The sequence below is a fragment of the Euleptes europaea genome, chromosome 2 (genome assembly GCF_029931775.1).
Source record: "Euleptes europaea isolate rEulEur1 chromosome 2, rEulEur1.hap1, whole genome shotgun sequence".
Classification (NCBI taxonomy): Eukaryota; Metazoa; Chordata; class Lepidosauria; order Squamata; family Sphaerodactylidae; genus Euleptes; species Euleptes europaea.
Window position 1 is genome coordinate 103,480,382 of NC_079313.1, and position 26,151 is coordinate 103,506,532.

General features: G+C 43.7%; 1 protein-coding gene across 1 annotated transcript in view; it reads left to right on the plus strand.

Annotated features, from left to right (window-relative positions):
• Positions 1-26,151, plus strand: part of CEP250 (centrosomal protein 250) — a 50,003-nt gene that overhangs the window by 20,810 nt on the left and 3,042 nt on the right. Inside the window, exons 16-28 of the mRNA XM_056845533.1 lie at positions 674-801; positions 1,425-1,594; positions 6,138-6,317; positions 8,371-8,505; positions 10,854-10,997; positions 11,516-11,786; positions 12,000-12,588; positions 14,729-14,888; positions 15,677-16,064; positions 16,557-16,684; positions 19,076-19,196; positions 20,726-20,880; positions 21,817-24,324. Of these exons, the coding sequence (XP_056701511.1) occupies positions 674-801; positions 1,425-1,594; positions 6,138-6,317; positions 8,371-8,505; positions 10,854-10,997; positions 11,516-11,786; positions 12,000-12,588; positions 14,729-14,888; positions 15,677-16,064; positions 16,557-16,684; positions 19,076-19,196; positions 20,726-20,880; positions 21,817-24,324 (5,077 nt within the window). The remainder of the gene's footprint in view (positions 1-673; positions 802-1,424; positions 1,595-6,137; positions 6,318-8,370; positions 8,506-10,853; positions 10,998-11,515; positions 11,787-11,999; positions 12,589-14,728; positions 14,889-15,676; positions 16,065-16,556; positions 16,685-19,075; positions 19,197-20,725; positions 20,881-21,816; positions 24,325-26,151) is intronic.

A 26,151-nucleotide genomic window follows, 5' to 3' on the forward strand; every position in this document is an offset into this window, starting at 1 on the left:
TCCTACATGAGTCTTTGAAACTAGTCTGCCACCTCTAGGACAGTGAGACACAATTTAATATGCAGGTGGCAAGGGTGGTTCTGTACATGTGGGAAGCAACTCAGTAGATGCACAGCAGGTAAAATATTCAAAGTATGACTAAAAATGCTGCACATAACATGATAGATCTGTCCATAGATCTTCATAATTTGTACTTAATTGTATGTCTCTTCTGATGCTGGGGCTTGTATCAACATGACAATTGGATAACTGCTAGAACAAATCTGTAATTTTGTCTTTGTTTTCTATATGTTTAGGGCCAAACTGTATATTAGTCTGGAGGTCTATATTAGTCATGGATTTAGTGTGTTGTTTTTTCACTAAATGCTGCTGTGGGGAGCTTCCTAATCTGACTGAAAAGCCATTTTCAGAAAAACAGTTAAATCTGCTACGTCTGTGCTGTTTTCTTGATCAAATTATCAGTCCCTAACTGCCACAGTTAGTAAAAATATCAAAGCATCAGGCAATCAGTCATAGGTCTGATTAAGCAGTATGTAGTTCCTTCCTACAGATAATGGAACTTAGTTTTCTGATAGCTCTTTCAGATTAAAACTGGCTTTGTTGGAATTAGATCCTCCTTTGTCAGAAGCAAGAGACTAAAGGTAAATACAAACTCTGTATTTGTGATCAATAGATTAGCAAAGGAACTTCTGGAAGCAAGCCTATTTCAGGCTCAACAGCATGTGTCCGAACTAGAAGTCATCAGGAGTCAACTGGAAATCCAAGTTCAGACAATCAGCGAGGCTAAGAAAGTGATACAAGGTGAGAGGCATTTTCTGAGAGCTCCAGTCTGTATGAGGAAGTAGTATGTATATGGCTTCCTTGAGGTGTAGTACAGCATTGATTTAAACATTTCATAGGGACCATATCATTCCAGTCTTGTTCCACTGACACCAGTTCCCAGTTTGCTTCCAGACTCTATTCAAGGTGCTATTGTTGTCCTTTGAAGTCCTGTATGGCTCAGGGGCATCATATCTTAAGGACTGCCTACTCCCATACGAACCTACCTAATCACTACCATCATCTGCTTTAGGCGCCCTTGCCATCTGAGGCTAGACCTGAAAAGAGGCCTTTATGGTCATGATAACCAAAACTATGAAACTCCCTCCCCAGGATATTCATCTGTCCCCCTCTATTATTGTCTTTTCCAGTGGGTTAAAACTTTCCTGGTTTTTGTTTGGTTGTTTTGTTTTCTCTCACTGAGCATCCTATTTATGTATTTGTGTTTTGTTTAAATGTTTTTAATTGTTTTATATAGATATTTTAAAAGTTTGTTTTAATGTTTTAAAAGTTTGTTTTAATGTTATTCAGCATTGGAGACCCTAAGTTGGGTAGAAAGGCAACATATTTTTTTAAAAAAACTATATCTCTTGTAACTTCTGCAGGAGAGGTGAAATGCCTTTCTATTGAACTGGAAGCTGAGAAGTCCAAAACTGAGCAAGAAAAAAGGGACAAAGCAGAGCAACTGTTGGAGGCAGAACAGAAATATCAAGAAACCCTTAACCACTTCCAAACTGTGCATAAGGAGGAAATGATCACAGTCTTTCAAGAGTTGGTAAACATCCCTTCTTGAAAATGTCTGGTTCTCTCCTTTTTTACCTCTATACTCAATTCCAATTCTTTAATCAAAGGTCTTAAACATTCCAATGTATCCAACAATTATTTCTGATAGAACTATTGTGTCAGGTATTAATAATTCTAGTAGTCTTTAACTGCTTCATTTGTTGCATCCTTACTCAATTTCTGATAGATTTCCCCCTTGTTATTCAAAGACTAACTTGTGTGTGTGTGTTAAGTGCCGTCAAGTCGTTTCCGACTCATGGCGACCCTATGAATGAAAGTCCTCCAAAATGTCCTATCTCTGACAGCCTTGCTCAGATCTTGCAAATTGAAGGCTGTGGCTTCCTTTATTGAGTCAATCCATCTCTTGTTGGGTCTTCCTCTTTTCCTGCTGCCCTCAACTTTTCCTATCATGACGGTCTTTTCCAATGACTCTTGTCATCTCATGACGTGACCAAAATACGACAGCCTCAGTTTAGTCATTTTAGCTTCTAGGGACAGTTCAGGCTTGATTTGATCTATAACCCACTGATTTGTTTTTTTGGCAGTCCACGGAATCCGCAACACTCTCCTCCAACACCACATTTCAAAGGAATCTATTTTCTTCCTATCAGCTTTCTTCATTGTCCAGCTTTCACACCCATACATAGTAATAGGGAATACGATGGCATGAATTAATCGAGTCTTGGTGGCCAGAGTCACATCCTTACACTTCAAAATCTTTTCTAGCTCCTTCATGGCTGCCCTTCCCAGTCTCAATCTCCTTCTAATTTCTTGGCTGCAGTCTCCCTTTTGGTTGATGGTGGAGCCAAGGAATAGAAAGTCTTGAACAATTTCAATTTCCTCATTGTCAACCTTAAAGTTCTGTAATTCTCCTGTAGTCATTACTTTTGTTTTCTTGATGTTCAGCTGCAGTCCTGCTTTGGCACTTTCTCTTTTAACTTTCAGCAGACTAACTGAAAGCTAACTCAAAGACTAACTTAAAATTACTGTAATATAAATTTCTCTATGAAACAAAGAAGGGTTTAGGGCACCTTGTTTAATGCAGTTTATTGGATTTTTGTGGGGCATCCTCAATTAAAATTTCATCACTGCCTTGAACATGCTAGATGACGCTAAGCCAGGGATGGGGAACCTTTTTCCTGCCAAGGGCCATTTGCATATTTATAACATCATTCGGGGGCCATACCGGGCATAGATCTCCCCACGGGGGGCGGGGAGAGGCTAGGGTTGCCAAGTTCCTCTTCGCCATGAGTGGGAGGTTTTTGGGGTGGTGCCTGAGGAGGACGGGGTTTGGGGAAGGACTTCAGTGCCATAGAGTCCAATTGCCAAAGTGGCCATTTTTTTCCAGGGGAACTGATCTCTATTGGTTGGAGATCACTTGTAATAGCAGATCTCCAGCTAGTACCTGGAGATGGGCAACCCTAGTTCCTTACTGTTTTCTCTCTACATATCGAGACAAATGGAAAGGTGTTTGGAGGATGGCTTGTGGGCACTTCAAAGGTGGAATAGGACTGCACGCCCCTCTGCCCGCACAGACCCAGAGGGCGCCGGAGAAGCTGCTGGAGGGAGGGAAAGAAGGAAGGAAGGAAAGAAGGGAAGGGAGGGAGAGAGAGAGAGAAAGAAAGAGAAAGAGAGAGAAAGAAAGAGAAAGAAAAAGAAAGAAAAAGGGAGCGAGGGAGAGAAAGAAAGAAAAGTAGGGAAAGAAAAGGACGGAGGGAGACAGAAAGAAAGGCCATTTATGCATGGGAGGTTTTGCCTTGGATTTGCCGCTCTCCAGATGTACATTTTTCCCATCCGGATTCTCAAAACTCTGCATGGGGACTTACTGATGAGTTTTGAGAATTTGGATGGGGAAAATGTGCATCTACAGAGCTTCAAATCCAAGGCAAAATCTCCCATGCATGAATGGCCAGAGGCATAAAAGCCTTCCCGCTTCTCTCTCTCTCTCTCTCTCTCACACACACACTCACTCACACTCACTCACACTCACTCACACTCACTCACACACACACACACACACAGCCCCCGCCTCCTCCCTCAGCAGAGAAGTGGGCGCGCGCGCAGTACAGCCCGCAGCACACAGGGCGCTGGCAGACCCTTCCCTTCCCGCGGAGGCTCAGGTCCTGCGCTGCTGACAGCTGCCCCTGCCCATCTGGGCCCGCCGCCAGCAAGGGAGGGGAAGGAGGCGCCCCAGAGCCTCCGTGCTCTGGAACCTCCGCCTGACTTCCCGCCCCACGGCTCGCCAGCCACCAGCCCTGCTGCCGCGCCCTTCACCTGTGGACGGGGCTGGGCCCCACCACCTCCCACGTGCCCAGGGTGAGCAGCAGGAGGAGGATCCCCCGCCCGGCTGGGCCTTGCCGCCACCGCCTCCACCCACCCCTTTCAGAGTGGAGCTCCAGCGGAAAGGAGGCCCATCTGGCGTGGAGGGAAGGAGGGAGGGAGCCCAGCCTAGCTCAGCGCCCCTCTCTGCCTGCCTGCCTGGCTTGCCCAGGCCCCTAAGCCCCCTGCCCGGGGGGGGGGAATCTCCCACCCGGCCTGCCTGCCCCAAGGGGGGGATGCGGCGGATCGTGGCGGCTTGTGAGAGGCGAGGAGGGTGGGACAGAGGGCGCCTCCTTCGTGCCCACCCACCAGCCATGCCCCTCCGCCTGCACAGGCCCAGAGGGCGCCGGAGAAGTCGCCGGCCATGCCGAGTGCGGGCGCTTGGCTTCTGTTCCCCACTCTCCCACCTGCCCGGCCGGCCACGCACGCTCCAGCGGCAGCAATGGCGGCGGCTTCTGCGGGAGGGTCCGGGGGCCACCGCCAATGATGTCGCGGGCCGTATACGGCCTGCGGGCCGGAGGTTCCCCACCCCTGCGCTAAGCAAACAACTGTACACTGGCTTGTGATATATAGAAGAACTAGAATTTAGGAACTATGATTGTGCATTTCCTTCCTATCTCTTTCCTGTCTGCCTTGTTTTGCCATGGTGTGCAGGTTGGATTGAAATAGCAAGATTAGGTTCTGAAAGTAATATAAGAGCATACCCAGTCCAATCTTATGCTAGCTTGCCAGTGCTCAGAAGTAATGCCAAGGCCAGGTAGAGTGTGCAGATGATAACAGAATTCTGATCTTCTAAACCCTGAGTCCCTTCTACATTTGCAGTGGGACGATCTCTTTGCCTCAGCCCTCCATATCATGTTACTCATATAATATAAGTAGGCTCCCAGGAGAGTCGTTCATGTTCCACCATGGGATCCCTGATTTTACATGGATAATGCTACTGACATCGCAATTGATACGTCTGTAAGATCAGAACAAGCTTTTTGTAAGGGAGAGGGAAGGAAGAATGAAAACTATAACAGCAAGCAGCCTTGTTAGTTGCCCAGTCAGACAGCTAAAAGCGGGGGAGACGTTTGTGTCTTATTCTGGGAAAGATAACCGTTTTATTTATTTTTGTCGACTTATTTATTTAAAATATTTCTACCGTGCCTTATCTCCTCAGATACAGGGTGGCTAACAAAACTGCAGAGCTGCAAGGGCACGCACATTACAGGCATCCAGCAGGAAGTAAAAACCAATACACACAGTTAAAATTTTGCCCCCAAAACTCCAAATGCCTTCTGGATTAAAACAGTGTTAACATGCTTTCCTTAATGCAGCAAATAAAGGTTCTCGCCCTCCCTCTGTTAAGCCATTTCAGAGGAGTGGGCCTTCTATAGAGAAAGTCTGACCTAACTGTGGTTCACTGGACAGTGTAGGTGAGGGTGCAATCAAGAGGTAGCTGTCCGAGGAGCATAACTGGCACGTGGGAGTATATCAGGAGAAGTGGTTTGAGAAGTATGAGGGCCATAGGTGGTGAAGGGCTTCTAACCAGGACTTTGAATTGGGCTTGGAAGCAGATAAGCAACCAGTTAACTCAGCAGTAGAGTTACAAGCAGGAGTCTCGCTGCCACATTTTATACCATCTGAAGTTTCCTAGACATCTTCAAAGGCAGTCCCATGTAGAGCATAGATCCATCAGTTGTTAGGGTCGGACCATTCTAACTGGACCCTTGGCTTTGCAGAGGAATCTAGCCATCTCAGTTTTCACCTTCAGTGAGTGCCCCTTTATCTTGACAACAAAAAGGGCTAGATACTTTTTTTTTAAATGGCAGGTGGGAATTCAGAGGAAAGAATAGATTGTGGCAATGGATCGTTAGAATGTTGTGCTATAGTGATCTGGCAATCGCTGATTTTAACAAATAAATAACGTATTCCACTGCCATGGAGGAAAATGGTGGGAATGGGGGGGGGGGGGAGGCAAGGAAAGTACCGGGAAAACTGCTGTGTGCACACTCCATTGCAGCTGGCAATGCCTCTGAATTCAAAGTGGCAAGGAGAGCTATAAGAATTGTCACTGTGTGGAAGCCAATATGTCTATGCCATTGTAAATCGGAGTTATGCTGGCTCAGGACATTTAGTCGCAATGCAAAAATGTCTTAATGTGGAGGCAGAAGAAACTTCAGTGGTTTAAAGATTGGATTTCCTGTCTCCGTATTCATTTTAATTGTTACTAGGAAACTGAACGAGAGCGGCACTGTATAGAATTACGGGTGGTGTTGGAGCGTGTGGCCAAGGAAAAAGAAGAGATCGAAAGTGTGTATGACAGGAAACTATTGGAGCTACAGCAGGAGATCAGTGCTGTACAAACACAAGTGGAAGGTGATCTCATTCAGGCTAAAAAAGATAAGCAAGAGGTAAAGTAGAATTGGTACCTTGAGCTAAACATTGTGTGTGTGTTTTTAAAGGATGTTAATTGTAAAGCACACAAATTATATTTTAACATTGCCACCATCTGTACCCATTTCTATTTTAATTGACAGGGCCCTTTTCTTTCTCAAGCATATAAGAAACATATTCAAAACTCACAGTCATGGAGAAGTATGCATAGCTGCATGCCTGTTTATCTTCTTCCCTATATAAAAACACTTTTGATTCTACATGAGGTCTCCCAAGGTTTTTGAGCCTGTGCGTACCTTTGGAATTCTGACACGGTGGTGGGCACAACCACAAAATGGCTGCCACAGGACGCAGAGCCAAAACGAACATATTGTTTAACAATATTTTCTTGCATACACCTTCAGTCACACAGGGGAATTCCTTGTACTGTGGTGGCAGGTGCTGCTGAAGTAACTTTAAAAAAACTGCACGGAAGCTCTCCTGGGCAAAAAGCACCACCTGGCCACAAACCCTTCCTAAAAACACTTGATGGGTGCAAGGAAAGGTGTTGGCAGGCGTCATGGCACCCACAAATACCACACAGGCAACCCCTGTTCTGTACAGACTCTGTACACCTTTGCTCTTTCCTTTTCCTTAAAATAATAGTCCTTGGACGGGAGAAAAAACACAAAAAAATTTGTGAGGAAAATAGGATTGTTCTTTTCATACCTTGAATCCTTACAAATCAAGAACTTCAGGCTGCAATCCTGTACTTGTATTTTATGTTTTATATTTAACAATTAACATTTACCTTTTTCTGTGTATGTTCAAAAATTGGTCTGGGATACTTTCTCAAAGTAATAGTATACTTCTGACCATGCAGAGCATTTCTGAAGTGATAACATTTATTCAGTCTAAATAATGACTTCCTGTACAGTATTTAGTGCTTTCTTTTTTCCCCTTAGTTTAGTGTAGTTTATTGGATTTATATCCCGCCCTTTCCTGACTACAGTCAGGCTCAGGGCAGGTAACAAGCAGGTAAGACAATCAATTAAAACATACTATAAATATAGACTATAATTAAAACCTTATTAATTTTAAAGTCCAGTTGACACCCGTAATATTAATTTCAGTGATGGGGACAACCAGTCAGAGAGAGGGAGGAGAGAAAGAACCGAAGATACTGGAAACAACTGAAGAAATAAAACTAAAACAGGGGTAGGGAGGCCAGCTATGCCTCAACCATAGGCCTGGTGGAAGACTTATACTTTGCTTCAGTTCTGTTTTTTTAAATTCCTAGTTGGTTCGATAACCCAAATCCTAGTGCATTGTTTACTGAACGCCCCATCCTGTTAAGATTTCACTGTGTGCAGATCAGAGTACTCTGCTACGTTCCTGTAATGTCAGTATGTTCAGATTGTATCAGCAGATTTTATAGTGACAGCATCTGTTCTTGCAGGAACTTGATGGTCTCCAAACAAGCCAGCTTTTCCAAATAAATTAAAGAGGGATTCTGGTCCATAGACCAGCCTAGAGTCTATAACTCTTCTATGGGAGGATGACAAGGACAGGAGTTACAGGTGGGGGATTTTCTCACGTGGGAACATCCAGTGGATGTCGAGCCGCCTTCCTGCTGTATAGACCTGCCTGCTGCCTTATGTTGGCTCAAAATCTTGTTTGAAGGTGCTGTCCTTTCACAATATGCATCTGGCTTAAGTGACATTGGTGACCTTTTCTGTAATAGCATCTACCCAGTGAAAAAAAACTCCCAGAAGAGGTGTATGAAAAGAACCTTCTCTGGTGAGATTTCACAAGTCTTGCAGGGCCATCCTATTTCAGCAGGCTTTTGGATGACTTCTGTTAGCCTGCTGGTTTCTGCCTCTGGTTCTGAGCTTTCTGTTCCTGATAACGTGCCATTCAAAGTTGTTCTTACTTTCGAGCTAACAGATGTTGAACTTGAATATTTATTGGGGCAATGGTTGGTTTTTGTGGGATGGGAGTTTGTTTTTAGACTCATGCTGAAATTGATGGATTCCAGAATCACTTATTTCAGTTATGAAACAATGTGCTCCTTAATCTCCATGCACTCAGGTGTTGCTAGAAAAAGACAGTGAGAGGAAATCTTTACTAGAGGAACTTACCCGAACCAAAGAAGAACTGACCAGTACTTGTCAGCAGCTGGAGCATCTCCATCAGGAGATGAAGATGCATGAAGAGCAGAAGCAGGTAGGGGTGAGCAGTTGATGAGAGTGGAAATGGTTATAATAAAGGCAAGAAATCTGGTGTGGAGAACAAAATAAAAAACGTAGAAGCAAGCTTTAACATGACAGACAGTTGGCTCAATGCATTGTAGTTTGGACCCAGTGGCGGACCTACATTTTTGGGGCCCTGAAGCTTGAACTGTTATCAGGGCCCCTTCGCAACCAGCAACAATAGGGCAACGTCCAACAAGGTCCAAAGGGCCTTGCTGCCCTTGCAAGGACCTTGAGGCCCAAATGGCAGAGAACAGAGTGGTGGGGTGGAGTCCTTGAAAATGGGCCATACAGTGAGCCCCTTCCCACCAGCAACAAGGTCTGGGTAACCACTGTTATCTTCTTCAGTGGGGTTGTTCTATGGCAGATCACCACAACTTTTTAATAAATTAACTACTGCAGCTCAGATTTTGATTAAAATTTCTGTACTGGGTTATCTCACATGTCAATCACTGGTGTGAATAAAAAATGTTGTAGAAGCAAAACAATAGTTATTTAAAAACTCAGTAGATGGCACTGGGGAGGACCAAAGATGCCATGAGGAAGAAAGACTCGGGTCAACCATTGTAAAAGCATTACCCTCAACATGACCCACATGAATACTTATGTTGAACTGTCTAAAAAGAATTCTACCACTAGAAATTCAGTAAATGAGAAATAATCCAGGCCTGCCTCTTCCAAAAAACTCAATTGAATAAGCGAAATATATAAAAAAAATTATGCTAGAAAACAGAAATATCTTGGTAAATATGGGAACTGAAGGACTAGTTGCTAGTTAATGAAACCTGTAGAAATATACACATAAAAATATCATCCATGCTAACTATGGACCAAGCACTCCTTGACCTATACATCTTTAACACTCAACACTAGCAAAGATATATTCAAAAACTTACCAAAAAAGAAGAAGAAAATTTGGAGGAATGAAAGTCACACCACCCAACATCAATGCGTGGAAAAAAGTATTGGTTCATTCTCTAAAAGTGTGCGGTTGTCCTCAACAAGGGCCAGGGCTTCTTTGGCCCTGGCCCCAGCCTGATGGAATGTTCTTCCAAGTAACATCAGGGCCCTATGGGGCCTTCAGAAGTTCTGCAGGGCCTGTAAAACAGAGCTTTCCCACCAGGCCTACAATTGAGGGCGACCACAGGTTGTCATCGTTACTGGCCTCCCTCACCTCTCCCTCGGGGCTTCTGATATGAGGATTTGGCTGCTTGGCCGTCTACAGCAGCTTCTCCCCAGCCCTGCTCCCTAGGAGTGAACCCCTCCCTTTTAAGCCAAGACATTTTATTCCTTCTCCCCAGGCACCACTCCCTTACCCCTGATTGGCCCTAGCCTTCCCTCCAAATCCTCTTCCACCAGTCACAAGGCCCAGAGGGTACCTAGGAGATGTAGGCCTGGTAACTTGAGGCCTAGAGTCATGGATTCCACCCTGAGCCTGGCTTTGACCGGGAATGAGGGTGGGTTACAAATTTAACTAATAAATAATAATAATAGGGAGGGGGTCATCAGAGGGGGCACATTAGGATAAAGAGGTGAAAATCTGATCTTTTGGTGTTAAAATGCACACACGAGATGAATGCAGCCTGAATTGAGAATTCAGATGTCTTTTTATGGTTCTGATTGGCTCTAGCATAAGGGCTGAGCTATAGAAATATTAAGCTGTGCACCAGTGAAGGATTTGAGGATCCAGCTGCCAAAATGTAGGCTATGAATAGATTCTGATAAGCTCAGTGAGCCCTTACAGCTGGGGGTTCGAGCCCTGCAAGCCCCAAGAAAATTTTGAAATTTGACCAATTACAGGGACATTTGGAGGCCATGTGAAATGGGTATTAGACCATATTCTAAAGTCAATATTAAGTACTTCAACCCATTGGCTTATGATTCTATCACTAAAAAACTCCATGAATTTTGTAGAGAAATTCACTCATTAAAAAAATGTTGCTTCGGGGGCCCCTCCAGGTTTGGAGGCCCTGAAGCTTAAGCTTCATTAGTTTCACAGTCGATCCGCCTCTGTTTGGACCAGTTATACAATGGGTGAAAAACTGTCCAGAATCATATACATTATTAGTCTTGATTGCTTCGAGTTGGTATCTATTAGTCTTGACTGCTTTGAGTTGATATTTATACAGTTGAACTTAAAATTGTAAATTTTGTACTGATACTTGCTGGTCAAATGACTGTAAATGAACTGAACTGAAGTATACAGTTAAAGGGTTCCACCAATTTGATTGCAACTTGCCTAGCTTCAGATTTGGTCAAATAAGTGTTGTAAAGTAGGTATCTTTAACTGAATTAAAACCATCCCTTTATTTTCCTTTGCAGAGTGCTTTACGAAGTTTGGAAGCTGAGCTTAAGGATGCTCAAACAACCATGGAAATGCTGGGGGGAAAGCACAAGGAGGAGATAAAATCACTCAAAGGAGAAATAAACTTGCTCCTTCAACAGCGAGATGCTTTGCAAAGTCAGGTGATTACTTAAAAGCAACTGTCCACAGAAAAACAATCTTTTGGCCTTCGATCCATGCCATGCATATGACTTTTAAAAAACTATCTGATTGAGCTGAAATGGGAATCTGTTCATGGAGTACAACTGTACTGTGAGAACCTCTGAACCATTGTAGAACGCCAAACCTCTGGTGTGTGAAATCATTTTAGAGGGAAAAGTATGCAATAATAATTCAAAAATATTTCTGTGCAAATAATTATGAAAATGTTATGCAGTAGACAAGCCAGGTACTTGGTACTGTTGAACAGAATGTCAAGTTTCTCTTTTCCCACTGTACCTAAATGATGTAATAACCTTATCACACTGAGTTTTTAGTAGGGCTTATCAGGCAAGCAGAAAACCTGCACTCCATAAGATGAGACTTAATTTGCATGAAACTGTGTGTCTTGAAATGAGATGTATGTGTGTACAATAGTCTCTCCACAAGGTATACTAAAGTCAGTGGGCAATGGAATCTCTGTTCTTCTGTCTGTTTCCAGGTACAAGATTTGGAGTCCCAGCTCTCAACAGCAAACGATTCTTGCCAGTTAATTAGGGTGGAGGCTCAGCAGCGTTTAAGAGAGGTGCAAGAACTGACCAGACAGAAGGCAGTGGAAGTTGCAGAACTGCAGAAGAAGCTGGAAGCTGAGCGAGGACAGCGAGAAGAGATGGAACATCAGAACACTGAGCTGCGGAGCCAGAAGGAAGAAGTGGAGCATTGGAACGCAGAACTGAGAGCGACACTGAAGAAACAGTGGGAGGAAGAACAAGGTCTGAACAAAGAGTGTTTAAGAGAGGTGCAAGAACTGTCCAAACAGAAGGCAGTGGAAGTTGCAGAACTGCAGAAGAAGCTGGAAGCTGAGCGAGGACAGCGAGAAGAGATGGAACATCAGAACACCGAGCTGCGGAGCCAGAAGGAAGAAGTGGAGCATTGGAATGCAGAACTGAGAGCGACACTGAAGAAACAGAGGGAGGAAGAACAAGGTCTGAACAAAGAGCTTAAGAACAAGCAGGAAGAGGCGGAGCATCAGCATGCCACAATCCAACGCCTAGAAACGGAGCGGAGCCAGTGGGAGGAGGAAGAGCGTAAAAATTCAGAGCGGCATGCTGTACTCCGGAGACAGTGGGAGGAGGCAAAATGTCAAAATAAAGAGCTGCAAAGGCAAAAAAGGGAGGCTGAGCTTCTGAATGTAGAGCTGCAGCACCAGAAAGAGGAGTTGGAACGTCAGAATGCAGAGCTCAAGTCCGTTCTGCAGAGGCAGAAGGAGGAGGCAGAACATGAGTGTGCGATGCTTCAGAGCAGCTGGGAGGAGGCACAACAACGTTACTCAGAGGTTCAGAGCTGGAAGGAGAAAATTGAACGTCAGAACACTGAGCTGCAGTCCCTTCTCCGTAGCCAGCAAGAGGAGTTGGAATGTAAGAATATGGAGTTGCAGATGAAACAAAAGGAGATGGATAATCAGAATGCTGCAGTACAGAAGATGAAGAAGGAGCAAAACCGATGGGAAGAGGTGGAATGCCAGAATACAGAGCTGAAGGCAACGTTGCAAGCGCTGGAACAGGAAAGAGCCAGGTGAGCACAAGAACCATAACTTGTGAGTGAACACTTGATCTCTGAACTGTTATGCAGGCTCTTGTAGGTTATCCGGGCTGTGTAACCGTGGTCTTGGAATTTTCTTTCCTGACGTTTCGCCAGCAGCTGTGGCAGGCATCTTCAGAGTAGCAACACTGAAGGACAGTGTCTCTCAGTGTCAAGTGTGTAGGAAGAGTCAGAGAGGGGTTGGGTTTGAGCTGAGTACTCTCCTGCAGAAGTAATGTGCTAATCATTGTCCTGAAAGTATCAAGATAATGTACTAATGGGAGTGTGGTATGTTAATATGGAACCATTGTATCCTGAAGTGATCTGTTAATGTGTGAATTCCAAAGCTAATCTGCATGGCTATTGTTGACTGTAGCCTTTGTTAGTCTGGAGGTTTTTCAGGGCAGGAAGCCAAGCCTTATTCATTCTTAAACTCTCTTCTGTTAAAGTTGTGCTGATGTTTATGAACATCATAAACATCAGCACAACTTTAACAGAAAAGAAGAGAGTTTAAGAATGAAGGGTTGTGCTATTTCTCAACAGGCTCATAAATATTATTTTTTAAATTTAAATTCCCCCCCAACAGATTATAAAACATACAACAAATAACATACAAACCACAAGACACAACAATGTACCTGTCAATACAACTCTTGGACAAGTTACTATTCGTGAACAGCTGGAATGGGTTTATAATTCTTCTAACCTAAACTAATATAAAACTATTAAATGCTATCTATCTTCCTATCTTCCTATCTTCCTCTAAAAGATTGCACTTCCATATCAAAGAGTAGTTAATAAAATTAAGCTCAATTTGCTGATATCAAAAGTTTGTTTATATAAAATTTAAAAAGCAAAATTAGGAATAAAAATAAAAATAATGAAATGCATTCATATATCATGACCTTATTTAGATATCCCATTAATATGTAATTATTCTATTACCGGCTCATAAATATTATGACCTAGCTTTTCTCCACAGAATGGATGACATCCGCTATGCTTGTTAAACTTACTGGCCTGTATCCTACCACTCTATAAAGCAAAGTTTGAACCTTCCTTCAACTTAAGTAGCTCTTCTTCCAACAGAAGAGCTGCCTAATTTGGAGCAAGGTTCCTTTAGGCTTCACCAGACTAAGGCAGGATACCATCCTCTACCTGTTTGTCTTGTTTCCACTATTAACAAGCTTTTAAGTGGAATCTTAAACCTCCCTTTTCATGCCCTCTCTCCCCCCCATTGCGTAACTAATTTTCAGGTTCTGTTACAGCATCTGCTTTTTTGCACCCCATTTGCACTTGATGCCGCTGTTATGAATTTTTGTATAGCTATCTTGTCCTATGCATGGAATACAGATAGTATACCAGCAAAGCAGTGTCCTTCACAACTAAAGAAAGCCTGTGGTCCATCAACGTCTCGTAGATATTGAGTTTCAAAATGACAATGCTCTTCTTCCTAACTACTTTAAAAATGTCAGGTCATAGATAGGCAGTTATTCAGTCCCTTATGTAGCCTCAGTTACTTCCCCAACATTAAGATGGGCCTTTTCTAGGGCCCAATTTGATGCCCTTCCATCTGCTATATTTTCAGGAAGGTTTCTTCATTGACCAAGAGAGACACACAAATGCTCTTGCCCAATGGATACGGTGGAGACGCTAGCACATATTTTGCTCCATTGTGAACATTATGATGATGCCAAAAATCATTAAATTACTCTCCTCCTATCTCGATTTGTATACTCTTCCTCCTCTGAGGCCTCCTTGATAGAATATCTACTGGAAGACAGGGTGACTTATATTTCATATTCTGTAGCAAAATTTTGCTCTTATGTTTGCTGGAAACGGAAGGCATTTATGAAAAACAAAGACCTTATGGGCAAATCTTCAGACTAATTAGTACGGATGAGATACTGTAAGCGGGAGCTGTATAATTTTATCATAGGATGTATATATTTTATGCTGGCCTTTGGCTGTAATAAAATGAAATGAAAATGAGTGTCTTTCACATGTGCTTGTCTTGTCCAACAAAACCCCATGGCTGTAGGTTCTTTCCCCTTAGGGTTTTTGTTCTGACATTAATGGCTATTTCCTTCTGTAACTGAAGTTTTGACTCTCTCTCCCCACCCCACCCCTTCAGCCTGGCTGGGTCCTTGAAGGAGAAGGAGGTCAAGCTCAAGAGGCTGCAAGAAAGTGACTGTGCCCATCAGAGCGAAGTCACCAAACTAAACACTGCACTGCAGCAAGCACAGCAGCTGCTGGCTGACCACAGAAGAGACGCACAGGAGCTCGGCAACCAGGTATTGCCTATCAAATTCTTATTTCTCTGCCTCCTGTCTACATCTCATGACATTTTTTAACATGAGATGCTCCTCACACATTTCCCGTTCTCCCACAATACACTGGTGTCTTTCCTTGCATTGTGCAAAACTAACCAGGTTTGTTTCTCAGTCTTCTTAACTGTGCCTATGCTGAGTTCCAGGGAGGAAGAAAGCATCATTAAAGTTTCCTGTTGTGTTAATAGTTTCACTGCTTTACCGTGGTGTCCATTCTGAATGATCTGTTCAAATTTACTGGCCTGTTATTTTATTTATAAAATTAGTGAAATCATAAGAACACAAGAGTCTTGCTGGATCAGACCAGTGATCTATCTAGCCATCCTGTCTCGCACAGCGGTCCAATAACAGGGCATAGAGGCCTGCCCCTGATGTTGCCTACTGGCACTGGTAATCAGAGGTGTACTGCTTCTGAATGTGGAGGTTCCCTTTAGTGACCAGGACTAGTAGACACTGATAGACCTATCCTAGCATCATCTGCTTCACGTTCAATAGCCTGTAACAATGCCCAGTCATTGAAGCAATGTATGGAACTAATTGTTTCTTGCAAACAATATCCAGAACTTTTTCCTCTACTGTCCATACCTCAACAGTAACATTCCTCTTCTTACAATATATCCAGAACTTTTTCCTCTACTGTCCATACCTCAACAGTAACATTCCTCTTCTTACTGGATGTGCACTCACCCTGTATTCTCTCTGCCATATTCCCATATTTATGGAGTTCTGTCCTTGTTGCTTTTCCCCTGCAGATGCAATTGCTCAGGCAGACGATGCTAGAGAAGGAAGCAGTCTTGATCGGACACAAGGAGAAGGAAGCAGTCTTGACTGCACACAAGGAGAAGCTGACCCAGGACCTGGATGAAGCACGTGCTGGCGAGCAACGTTTGAGAGACTCTGTGAAGATGTTGGAAGCTGAAGCATCTCAGTTGCGCCTGAGCCTTTCTGGCACAGAGAGCAGGGCAGAGGCACTCGCTTCAGAATGCCAGCGTACTTGTTTGGCCCGTTGGGAGGCACAGTCCCAGTTAACCAAGCTGCATTCTGTTCTGCAGTACATGTTGTGTAACGACTCTGAAGAAAAGCTGGAGCATGGGGGGAGAGGAGATCGAACCACTGGGAGTTCCACCTCCCCTTGTAAAGGTAAGATTAGCAGCATACCCTTAACAAATTGATTGCTGATTATGTGAGAAAGCCAGAGTCTGTAGTGAGGGATCTAGACTTTTGCTCCAAGGTACTTCTTTTCTAATTAGAATATGAAAGTGCATGATTCAGCAGTCCCTGAAAGAAACGAATATGTGTAATAGTTAAATAAGTTGAATGAAATGGGAATTTGAATACTTTGCTTTGATTTGCTTTTCCACTCAGCTGATGAGAGGGATTTTGCATATCGTAATGGTGCTTTCCTGTCAAAACAAACAGACTAAGGATGCACTGATTACTGTAGAAGCTCTTTTCAGACTCCTTCCTTTGGAAAAGGATAGTTGTCTGGTCTCATTAACTGTGTGTAAACTCTTGTGTCTCTTCTATGACTAGCTTGACCCTCAGTAAGTATTTTTTCTAGGCACTCCTTGGTTTTTTCTCCATTAGTGGTCTTCAGGTAGGTGCTGTTACAGAGATGGCTTATTTCTCCAGAACAGGGCGATGTGAAGGGAATGGCTGTACTTCAGCTGAAGGACCTCTCTACAGAGCTTACAGTGGAGAGAGTAGCAGAAGCAATCCAGGATCTGAGGCAGGATGTCTGGCACGCTCGCCGAGAACGGGTAAATTTTTTTTTCCTGATCTCGTAATTTAGCCCTCCCTGGGCATCTTCAAGTTTCTCCATAATAGATCAAGATATCACTACCATTTTGGTCCCTTAAAACATGATTGGTAGAGATGTTATCTTGAACAGGTGAAGCTGCCTTATACTGAATTAGATTATTGGTCTGTCACGTTCTGTATTGTTTACTGTGAGTGGCAGTAACTCTCTAGGGTCTCTGGTAGATCTCTTTCATATTGCCTACTGCTTGATCCTCTTAGCTGGCGATGCCAGGGATTGAATCTGGAAACATCTGCTTGCAAAGCAGGTGCTCTGCCACTGAGTCACAGCCTTTGCCCACCCTTGAAAGGGAAGGCCTTGAAGCATAGAGAAGTTCCTCATTAGGTATACAGGTTAAAAGCAAAGTTCAGGAAGCTCAATCTCATGATAACACTCCTTCATCTGCGTGGCTTCTATGCAGTCCCACATTGGGACTGCGCAGGCGCAGGCCAGCCATGGATAAGATTTGTCAGCTTCTAGCAAAATCTAAAAGAGAGTGCTCCCCCTCCCCTTGGGGCATGCAATCTCCCTGCCCATGGTCACATGACCCAAGGGGGAGGGAGCACTCTTCCCTCCAGTTCTCTTTCTGCCGCCACGGAGAGAGAACGTGTCAACACCTTCCTCTAGCCATGCAGCCCAAAAAAGCTCCATTTTTCAAGAAATGTAGTGTGTGTGGTACTAAGATGGCGAAGAATGATTCCCACACTGAATGCCTCCTTTGGCTGGGGGAAGGCCACATTCCGGCAACTTGTAAAAGTTGCTCCAAATTCACCAACAAGGCCTTGAGGGTTCGGTCGACTCGATTACTTTCTCATCTTTACAAAGAGTCCCTTTGCCCACGAGGTCGTTCTGCTGAACCGGGTACTTCGACCGGTAAGTCCCAACTCAATGTGGGACCCACTACAAAAAAAGTCCAAAAAAGTTGGCCCTTCTAAGAAGCCTTCCTCCGTCGTTATTCGGCCAGCCAAGTTTATTGCTCCGGTTTCGCAAGATGGCTGCGGCTCATCGCACCATGCTTCCCACTCAAAATCGCCTCGGCGTCGATCACCTTCGAGGTCACCAAAGTCCCTTCGACGCCGATCGCCTTTTGCATCCCCTCGACGCTGATCCCAAGCCAAGTCGCCTTGCTCACCTCGTCCGTCTGAGTCGTGAGCTCCTGTCGAAGCTGCACAGCAGCCCATTACCGTCGAGGATTCGCCTCATTCCCTGGCTACCCCCTCGGTTCCGTGTCTGAGCAGGGCCCAGGAAGACTCGGCTGAGTTCAAACAGCACCTCCTTCACCTCTATAAAGATGTGCCTCCGGTGCTTAACAAGTCCCCACGGCCTGATGATAAAGGGCCTCGGGCAGAACCTACAGAGCTCCAGGTCGGTGCCGATCAACCACCCCCTTCTGTGAGTGCTCATCAAGACTCCCAACGTTTGGTTGAAAGGAACCAAGTGGAGTCTCCGAAGGGTTCGTCCCATCTCGAGCCCGGCCAATGGCCTCGGCGTCAATCGACTTCTCGGCACCAGTCTCGATCCCCGGCTTCGTCCGGATCCACTCGGCGTCGGTCAAACTCGTGCCGTCGCCGATCTAACCGTCTGAGTCGATCTTCTCGACATCGATCTTCTTCTCGACGTCGAGCCAGTCGTCGGAGTCGATCTTCTTCCTGCAGACGCCGGTCATCTTCTCGTCGGACTCGATCCCATCATCGGAGCCGTTCGTCCCGTTGGAGCCATTCGTCCTGTTGGAGCCATCAGGGACAATCCAGTCGTCGGCGCCGATCCATTTCTCGCCGCTCCCACTCTCATTGGTCTTCATCTACACAGTCTTCTTCCGGTCATAGCCGTTCATCCCGCTCACGTACCCCAGTCGTTCAACAACACCAGTCATCATCTAAACAGTCAGTTACCGGACATTGCCGTTCACTTCATCCACTTGGTTCCGTTTATATGCGGAGCAGCTCATTCGCATGGCTACCAGCCTGCCACAGCTGCTGGCCAAACGTCAGGAAAGAAAATACCAAGACCACGGTTACACAGCCCGGATAACCTACAAGAACCAATGAACTCTGACCGTGAAAGCCTTCGACAATAATCTCTGAGATATTTTGACTTATTTTTTTCCCTTCTAAATTGTGAAAGATAAGTTTGCCTAGCCGGTATGTATTTGAGAATGGTCCTCCTAATACAAGGTTAAAAAGCAGATGTGGCATAGGGGTCCAGTTTGGTGGAAAATTACACGGAACTCCATGTAACCTGTAGACTTGCTCTAAGAAGAGGTGGTTGTTGCTTCACTGTTCTAGATGTCCTTTCTTTAATTTTTTGGTAGTGTTTTTATTTGCATGCATCATCACCATTACTGTTTTCACAGGACGAGATAAGGAAGAATTCTGAGAAACTGAAGCAAGAACTAACTGAAAAGGAAGTTGAGAGAGATCGTATCAGTGCAAAAGCACAAGAGCTGCAAAAGTGGTTGGACCAAAGCCAAGAAGGTACAGGCTCTTTCTTCCCACTGTGGTGCCTCACAGGTGCTACAGGCTTCTCATAAGGAGAGCTTTCTGCTGTGAAAATGGAGCAGGGTGGGTGGAATTCATGATTGTGGATATTAGATATCCTCAAAAAATGTTGCTTTGTCAAGCTTAGCAGCTGTCTGAGGCACCCCAAAGATTTGCAGTTGGCTTACAGTAATCAAGATAGAGCAAGTTTTATAATCAAATGATAAACCTTGTCAGGGATACAGTAAGGGTCAGGTGTAATGAGAAGGAGGATGCCTGCAGGAGGGAAGGTAAGTGGAGGAACATGTCGAGTGGAACCTAGAAGAGAATTGGAGCCAAGAGCCATGCTGGAATATGAGAAACTGCAAAAATGAAAGGCACAAGCCAAGGCTGGAAAATAGCAGGAAGTCATACAGAAAATCAGAAAATGTGTGGGACTTGTTAGGTTTTAAGGATCAGTCCAAGTGCACTTTAGAAAAAGCTAAAAGTCAGCAGAGGACTTAAGGTGAATGACTAATTGTTCAGTTATGCAGGGACAAGGATAAGCACTTAAAGTTGCTCTCTGTTTTGAGTTCAAACCAATTAAAATTCCATTAGAAAAATGGCTTCTCTTGGTCAGTATCAGAAACTGAAAATTTCTGGCCAGTTTATCTGTGGCCACAACAATATTTCAGGAAGCAGTTCTCAAGTTTAAGTCCTACTGATCCTTACAGTAAAGTTTTTTGCTGCAGGATGACATGTACACTCCTAAAAAAGTTGAGGCAAACTGTTTCTAAAGCTGTGAGGGCATGGTATGTAACAGACTTCTTGTTGAGTGGGGAAGCTCCAAATATATAGAGCTATAGCGCCATGTCGATCCATTTAGGTAAAAAATTAAAAGTAGCAGTAGGGTCGACATTTAGGGGATAAATACTTTTGATCAGTGAGCAGGTGTTTATGTTCACTAGAACTCTAATTCAGGAAAAACCAAAAAGAGATTTTGGAGAGGAACTGATGTAATGAAAAGCACAAGATTGTCTTAAAACTTGTAATTGTTGCTCTGCTTCCAGAGGCCACTCCATTTAGAAGTGAGAGTGCTGAGTTGGTAGAAACCCAAAAGTAAACCAACACCTCTAAATCATGATTGGTCTGGTTTTGGATTGAACTTTTAAATGTAGCCTAAATATGATTAGTGCACGCCGGACAATATCTGAATTGAACCAGTGGCATGAGCCTGTACCCTACTGAAAACTGAGAACTGAATTCTGCTGTTCTGGAGCACACGTTGTCCTTCTATTTCACCGAGTCTTTCAGAAGCACTTTGTAGTTGCTTAGGTGGTACATCTCCTTTATACCATGTTATCTGCTGTTTCTCCAAAATCTCTCATCTTCTCTAAGCTTTTCTTGGTATTAGTCTGAACTCCCCCCCCCCAAATAGGTAGTTCAGAGAAAAGCAATCTCCTAACTACCTTCTCATTATAGGATAAAAGACACTATCAGACATCACTGTTATTTGATCTCTTTCCATCTTACTTTCTCCATTTCAGAAAAAAAGATGGCCGATGGCAAATGCGTCTCCTTGGAATCTGTCTTAAAAGTAGAGGTCATTGCTTTCAAAGAAGAGAATGTGACTTTGCGTGCAAAAGTGACCACTTTGGAGAAGTCTCTAGAGAGGGCGGAGAAGCAAAAGAAGGATGCATTGGTGAGGGTAGCAAACGATTTGTAGAGGTTCTAAAAATGGTGTGGGAAGGGATCAAAGCTCAATGGTTGAGCATCTGCTTTTCATGTAGAATGTCCCAGCTTCAATCCCCAGCACACCCAGTTGAAGGGATCAGGTTTTAGGTGACGTGAAAGACCTCCACCTGAGACCCTGGAGAACTGCTGCTAGTCTGAGTAGACAGTGCTAACCTTAATAGAACAGTGGTCTGACTCAGTATAGCTTCAGGAATCCAGTAACATGACCTTGGGCAGCCCTGACAAGGGAGCACCACTGTCCTGGTCATTAGATTGTACCTAATTGGGGATTTAGTTTTCCTTGATGATGTAGATCATAAAATGACATACACAGTGTACAAATACTACTTTAATGTTAATGTTGTTGCTTACAGAGTGCTACCAATATGCATGGCTCTGTAGAGTACAAGAAAATGGATTCCTGCCCTGAGGAACTTAGAATCTAAAATTTGACATAAAGGAGACAACAAAGGGAATGGAAGGAGATGGAACAGGGCATATACAGGAAGAATCAACAGGATCCCAGTTACATGTACATAGACTCATGGGGGGGAAATCTAAAGGATTGTGGCAGAGCTTCGTAGAAAAGGTGCATTTTTAGGAGGGATTTGAAGGAAGTCAGAGAGACAGCATTGTAGAGGTCTAGACATAGGGCAGAGTCACTGGAGGAAGCAGGTGATCTCTTGTTACACCCTTTTATTCTCTCTAAGCTTTTTATTATTTTTGTAGAGGTTGTAGAGGTATCTCTTTTTTGGCTATATTAATAGATGTTAATGTGATGCCTGTCTCCTGGAATTCTGCACTGTGTATGTGCGGAGGAATCCTTTTCCTTTCCATTAGCAGAAATATACTGCAGGTTCCAAACTTTCAAGACTAAATTGCACTGTTTTTGTGTGTGTTCCAGAATGAACGAGAAACACTACAGATGGCAAAGGACAAGATGGTATGGGAGCTGGACCTTCTTCGGGAATCTGTCACAGCCTCTGAGATTCGAGCAAATGCCATGGAAAAGATGAATCAGTCCCTGGAGCAGGAGCTTCAGGCTGCTCTCTCGGCCCTCAGAATTAAACAGGAGGAAGTAGAGACTCAACAGGAAAGACTCATGACATTACAACAAGAGGCAAAAGTGGGAAAAGACTTGCAAGAAAAGCTAGATCACCTAATAGCTACTGTAGCAAAGAGAGATGAAGACATAGACTCCTACTTGAAACAGATCAGGGATCTGGAGAGGCACAGAGAAGTGCAAAAGGCTACTGTAGAACATCTTACTAAAGATTTAGAGAAGAAAGGTCAAGAAATTGAATCTCAAAAATCACAGTTTGAAGAACTAGGAAAGCAGAATAAACTACAGACAGCTGCACTGGAAAGACTAAATCTAGACCTAGAAGACAGCCTCCAAACTATGCAATCTCAAAAAGAAAAGATTCAAAAACTAGAAGAGCTGACACAAAGCCAAAGAACTGTAATAGAAAGCCTAACCCTAAATCTAGAGGAAAAAACAAAAGATATTCAAATCAAGGAAGAAAAAATCTTTATTATAGAGCAGAATGAGTCATCACAAATTGGAGCTTTGTTAAAAGACCTAGATGAATTAAAAGAACAGTTGAGTGAAAAAGATTGGGAGCTCACCTCTCAGAAGCAGTTGCATCAGGAACAGGGGGAACAGGCAGAAAAGCAGGTAAAGGCTCTGCAGACAAGCCTTGAACACATGAAGGCCATTCTCAAGGATAAAGAAAGGGAGGTAGAATCTCAGAAGGAACAAATAACTAGTTTCCAGCAGTGTGTGATTCAGAGGGAAGCACAACTCCATCTGCTACGTGAGAAAGTAAAAAACGTAACATTCACCCTGACTCAGAGAGATCAAGAGCTTGAATTGCAAAAGCAAAAAATAAGAGAAATGGAAGAAGAAATGGAAGTGGAACTAAAGGCTCTTCATGAACTTCTTGCAAAGACCCAACCAACCTTAAAGGAAAGGGACAAAGAGCTGGAGTTCCAACGGCAACATCTAGAAATGGTGGAAAGACAGGTAAAAGATTTACTTGGAGATATCCAGTGCAGCACAGTAGCACTAAAGGAGAGAGATGATAGTATTGAGAAAGAAAAAATAAAGCACCTCAGGAAACAAGAAGATGAACTTCAGTTGCAGGAGACAGTTCCTGAAATGTTGGGAAAACTCAAAGTGGTATTAAGAAGAAGAGAACAAGAAATTGAATCCCTGAAGCAGCAGTATGAGGATCACAACAAACAGACGGACAGACGGCTGAGGGAAGTGCAAGAAGGGCTTCAAGAAGCAAAACAATCTTTGAGAAATAGAGAGAGAGAGGTAGAGTCCTTAAAGGAGGAGAACTGCCAGCTTCAGCAGCGAGAGGAAGTGGCAAAAACACAGACCAAGTCTATCTTGGAGAAACTGGAGTCTTCCAAATCTTCTCTTCAAGACAGAGACCAAGAGATTGAATCCTTACAAGGGCGTGTTCAAGAACTCTCAAGACTGACAGAGCTGAAAGAGAATAATCTAGTAAGACTACAGCAGAATCTAGATAGAATTAATCAAATAACAAAGGAGAAAGATGAAGAAATTCTCAAGCAGGCCAAGCAAATTAACATATACCTTCTTGAAGTGGAAACCACACAGGCAGAACTACAGGCATGTAAGAGTCAAGTAAGTCATCTTGAGGAAGCAATTAGAAAGAGAGAGTGTGAGCAAAACTTCCAAAACTGCCAGCACAAACATGAACAGGCAGATATGCATCATCTTCAAGTTTTGGCAGCTGAAAAGGGAAATGAGAAACATCCCAGAGAAAAAGAGGAAATTGTAGAAGAAGATCAGGAAGAAAGGGTCAGGATGAATGGTCAGCGTGAGAGAGAGCAAAAGAAAATGAACGATGAGATTAAGGAATTTCAGGAAAATATACAGTATCAACACATATTGGAGAAGAAAGATGATGAGATTAAGCAGGAGAAAGAGAAGGTCAAACAACTAGAAGAGAAAATTAGAGGCAAAGAGGAGGAATTGCAAATCTGCAGTGAACATCTCAAGCAAATAATCTCAGCCCTGAGACTGCAAGATAGTGAACAGGACAATGTGAAGAACCATATCCAAAACCTCCTGGTGTTGAAGGAAGAAGAGGCAGCAAGGAGGAAGGTATTTCAGGAAAAGGAACAGAAGTGGGAGTGGCAAAAGGAAAAAATCCAGCAATTGGAAGAGGAGAAAAGAATGAAGGAGGAGGAACTGGATTGTTTGATGGCTGTTCTTAAGCAGACTGAGAGTGCAGAGATAGAATGGAGAGAGAAAGCTCAGAAGCTGGGTCTGTCCCTGTCCCAAAGTGAAGAGGCACTGAAAGCCCTGAGGAAGGAAGTGGGCATCATGCAAACCATGGTTTCAGAAAGGGATAAGGACAGGTTTCATATTCAGGTGGGCATTTAGTAGTTCCATTTCAAAAGCCTGCAAGTTGTTAGGTCCTTAGTCTGAATGGTTTCATTATACCCTAACTACACATTACGTTTTCTCCATATCTGTACAATGCACTGTGTATTCCAACTTGGAAACATAATGCCTGGCTCATGCAGGCCCTTACTTGGATTGGGACTATGACAGGGCTAAGACAGGAGGTTTAAGTTTCACCTCAAACCTAAAATAGCATTTGGGGAGTGCTGTTTGCCCTTCTAGGGAAACATAGGAATACCTCATCAGTGCTTGAGGAACCCCCAGCAGAAGAACTAATGGCCCCTCAGCGCCATTCAAGGTTAGGAAAACAGCACAGAGGGGAAGGCTGAAGCCATGGTCCTGATTCAGATTTGGCCCACACAAATTTCCAACATAGAATTCGCAATACACCTTTGATCTGGTGAAAAATGTAAGTCGTAGTTAGGCCATAAGACACTTTGAAATTCATTCACAATCAGGCTAAGATTAGGTTTGTGCCTTCATTCGCCAATACTTTAGAAATAGGTCACTCTGTAGTGAAGAACTAGTTAGTTCAAGGTAACTTTATTATTTTTTAAAATTCAACTGGACTTCAACATAAACAGAATTTGAGTAGCTAGTAACTCAAGCAGAAAGGGAAAAATCCCAAGTGACTGAGCGGTATGGCTTGCACTATCACTCTCTCAGAGAGCCAGCATGGTGTAGTGGTTAAGAGCAGAGGACTCTCATCTGGAGAACCATGTTTGATTCCCCACTCCTACACATGAAGCCTACTGGGTGGCCTTGAGCTAGTCACAGTTCTCTCAGAACTCTCTCAGCCCCACTACCTCACAAGGTGTCTGTGGTGGGAAGGGAAGGTGATTATAAGCTGCTTTGAGACTCCTTAAAGTTAGAGAAAAGCGGGATATAAAACCCAGCTCTTCTTCCTCTTCCTCCTCCTCCCCCCCCTCCCCAGGGGCCAGAATAACCACTGTACTTATGGTTTTGAGTGAGTATCTTTTGATTTGATGCTTACTCAAAGACTTCCAAGTAAGCCTAGCAGCTATGGAATAACAGCACAAATCCTATGGATTAAAAACTGGTTAAATGACAGGAGGCAGAGAGTAAGACTAAATGGCCAGTTCTCACAATGGAAGGGAATGAGTAGTGGGGTCCCACACATATTTAATTTGTTTATACATTATCTGAAATTGGGGGTGAGCAGTGAATTTGGCCAGGTTTGCCAATGATACCAAATTATTCTGGATGGTGAAAACAAAGCTGGATTGTGAAGAGCTGCAAGGAGATCTCTTAGTTGGGTGAGTGGGCAAAAACATGGCAAATTACATGCAGTCTAGACAAGTGTAAGATGATGCACATTGGAACCAAAAACCCTAACTTTAAAGATACAATGATGGTGTCCAAACTGGCTAAGACTGCAAGGGAAGGAGATCTTGGGGTTGTTGTGGATAGCTCAATGAAACGTCCACTCATTGAGCAGCAGTAAAAAAGGCAAACTCCATGCTAGAAATTATCCAGAAAGAAAGTGGAAAATAAAACAACAAGAGTCTGGAACTTTTCAAATTTGAAAAAAGATAACAGGATATGACAGAGGTTTATAAAACTATGCAAGGAGTAAAGACAGTGAATAGAGAGAATCCCCCCTTCCAAAGTGCTTGCACTAGGGGAAACCTAGTGAAGCTGATGGGCAACAGATTCAGGACAGACAAAAATGAATACTTCTTTACTCAACAAGTAATTAAATTGTGGAGTTAACTGCCAAAGGATGTAGTGATGACCCCAAGCATAGACGGCTCTAAAAGGAGATTAGAAAGA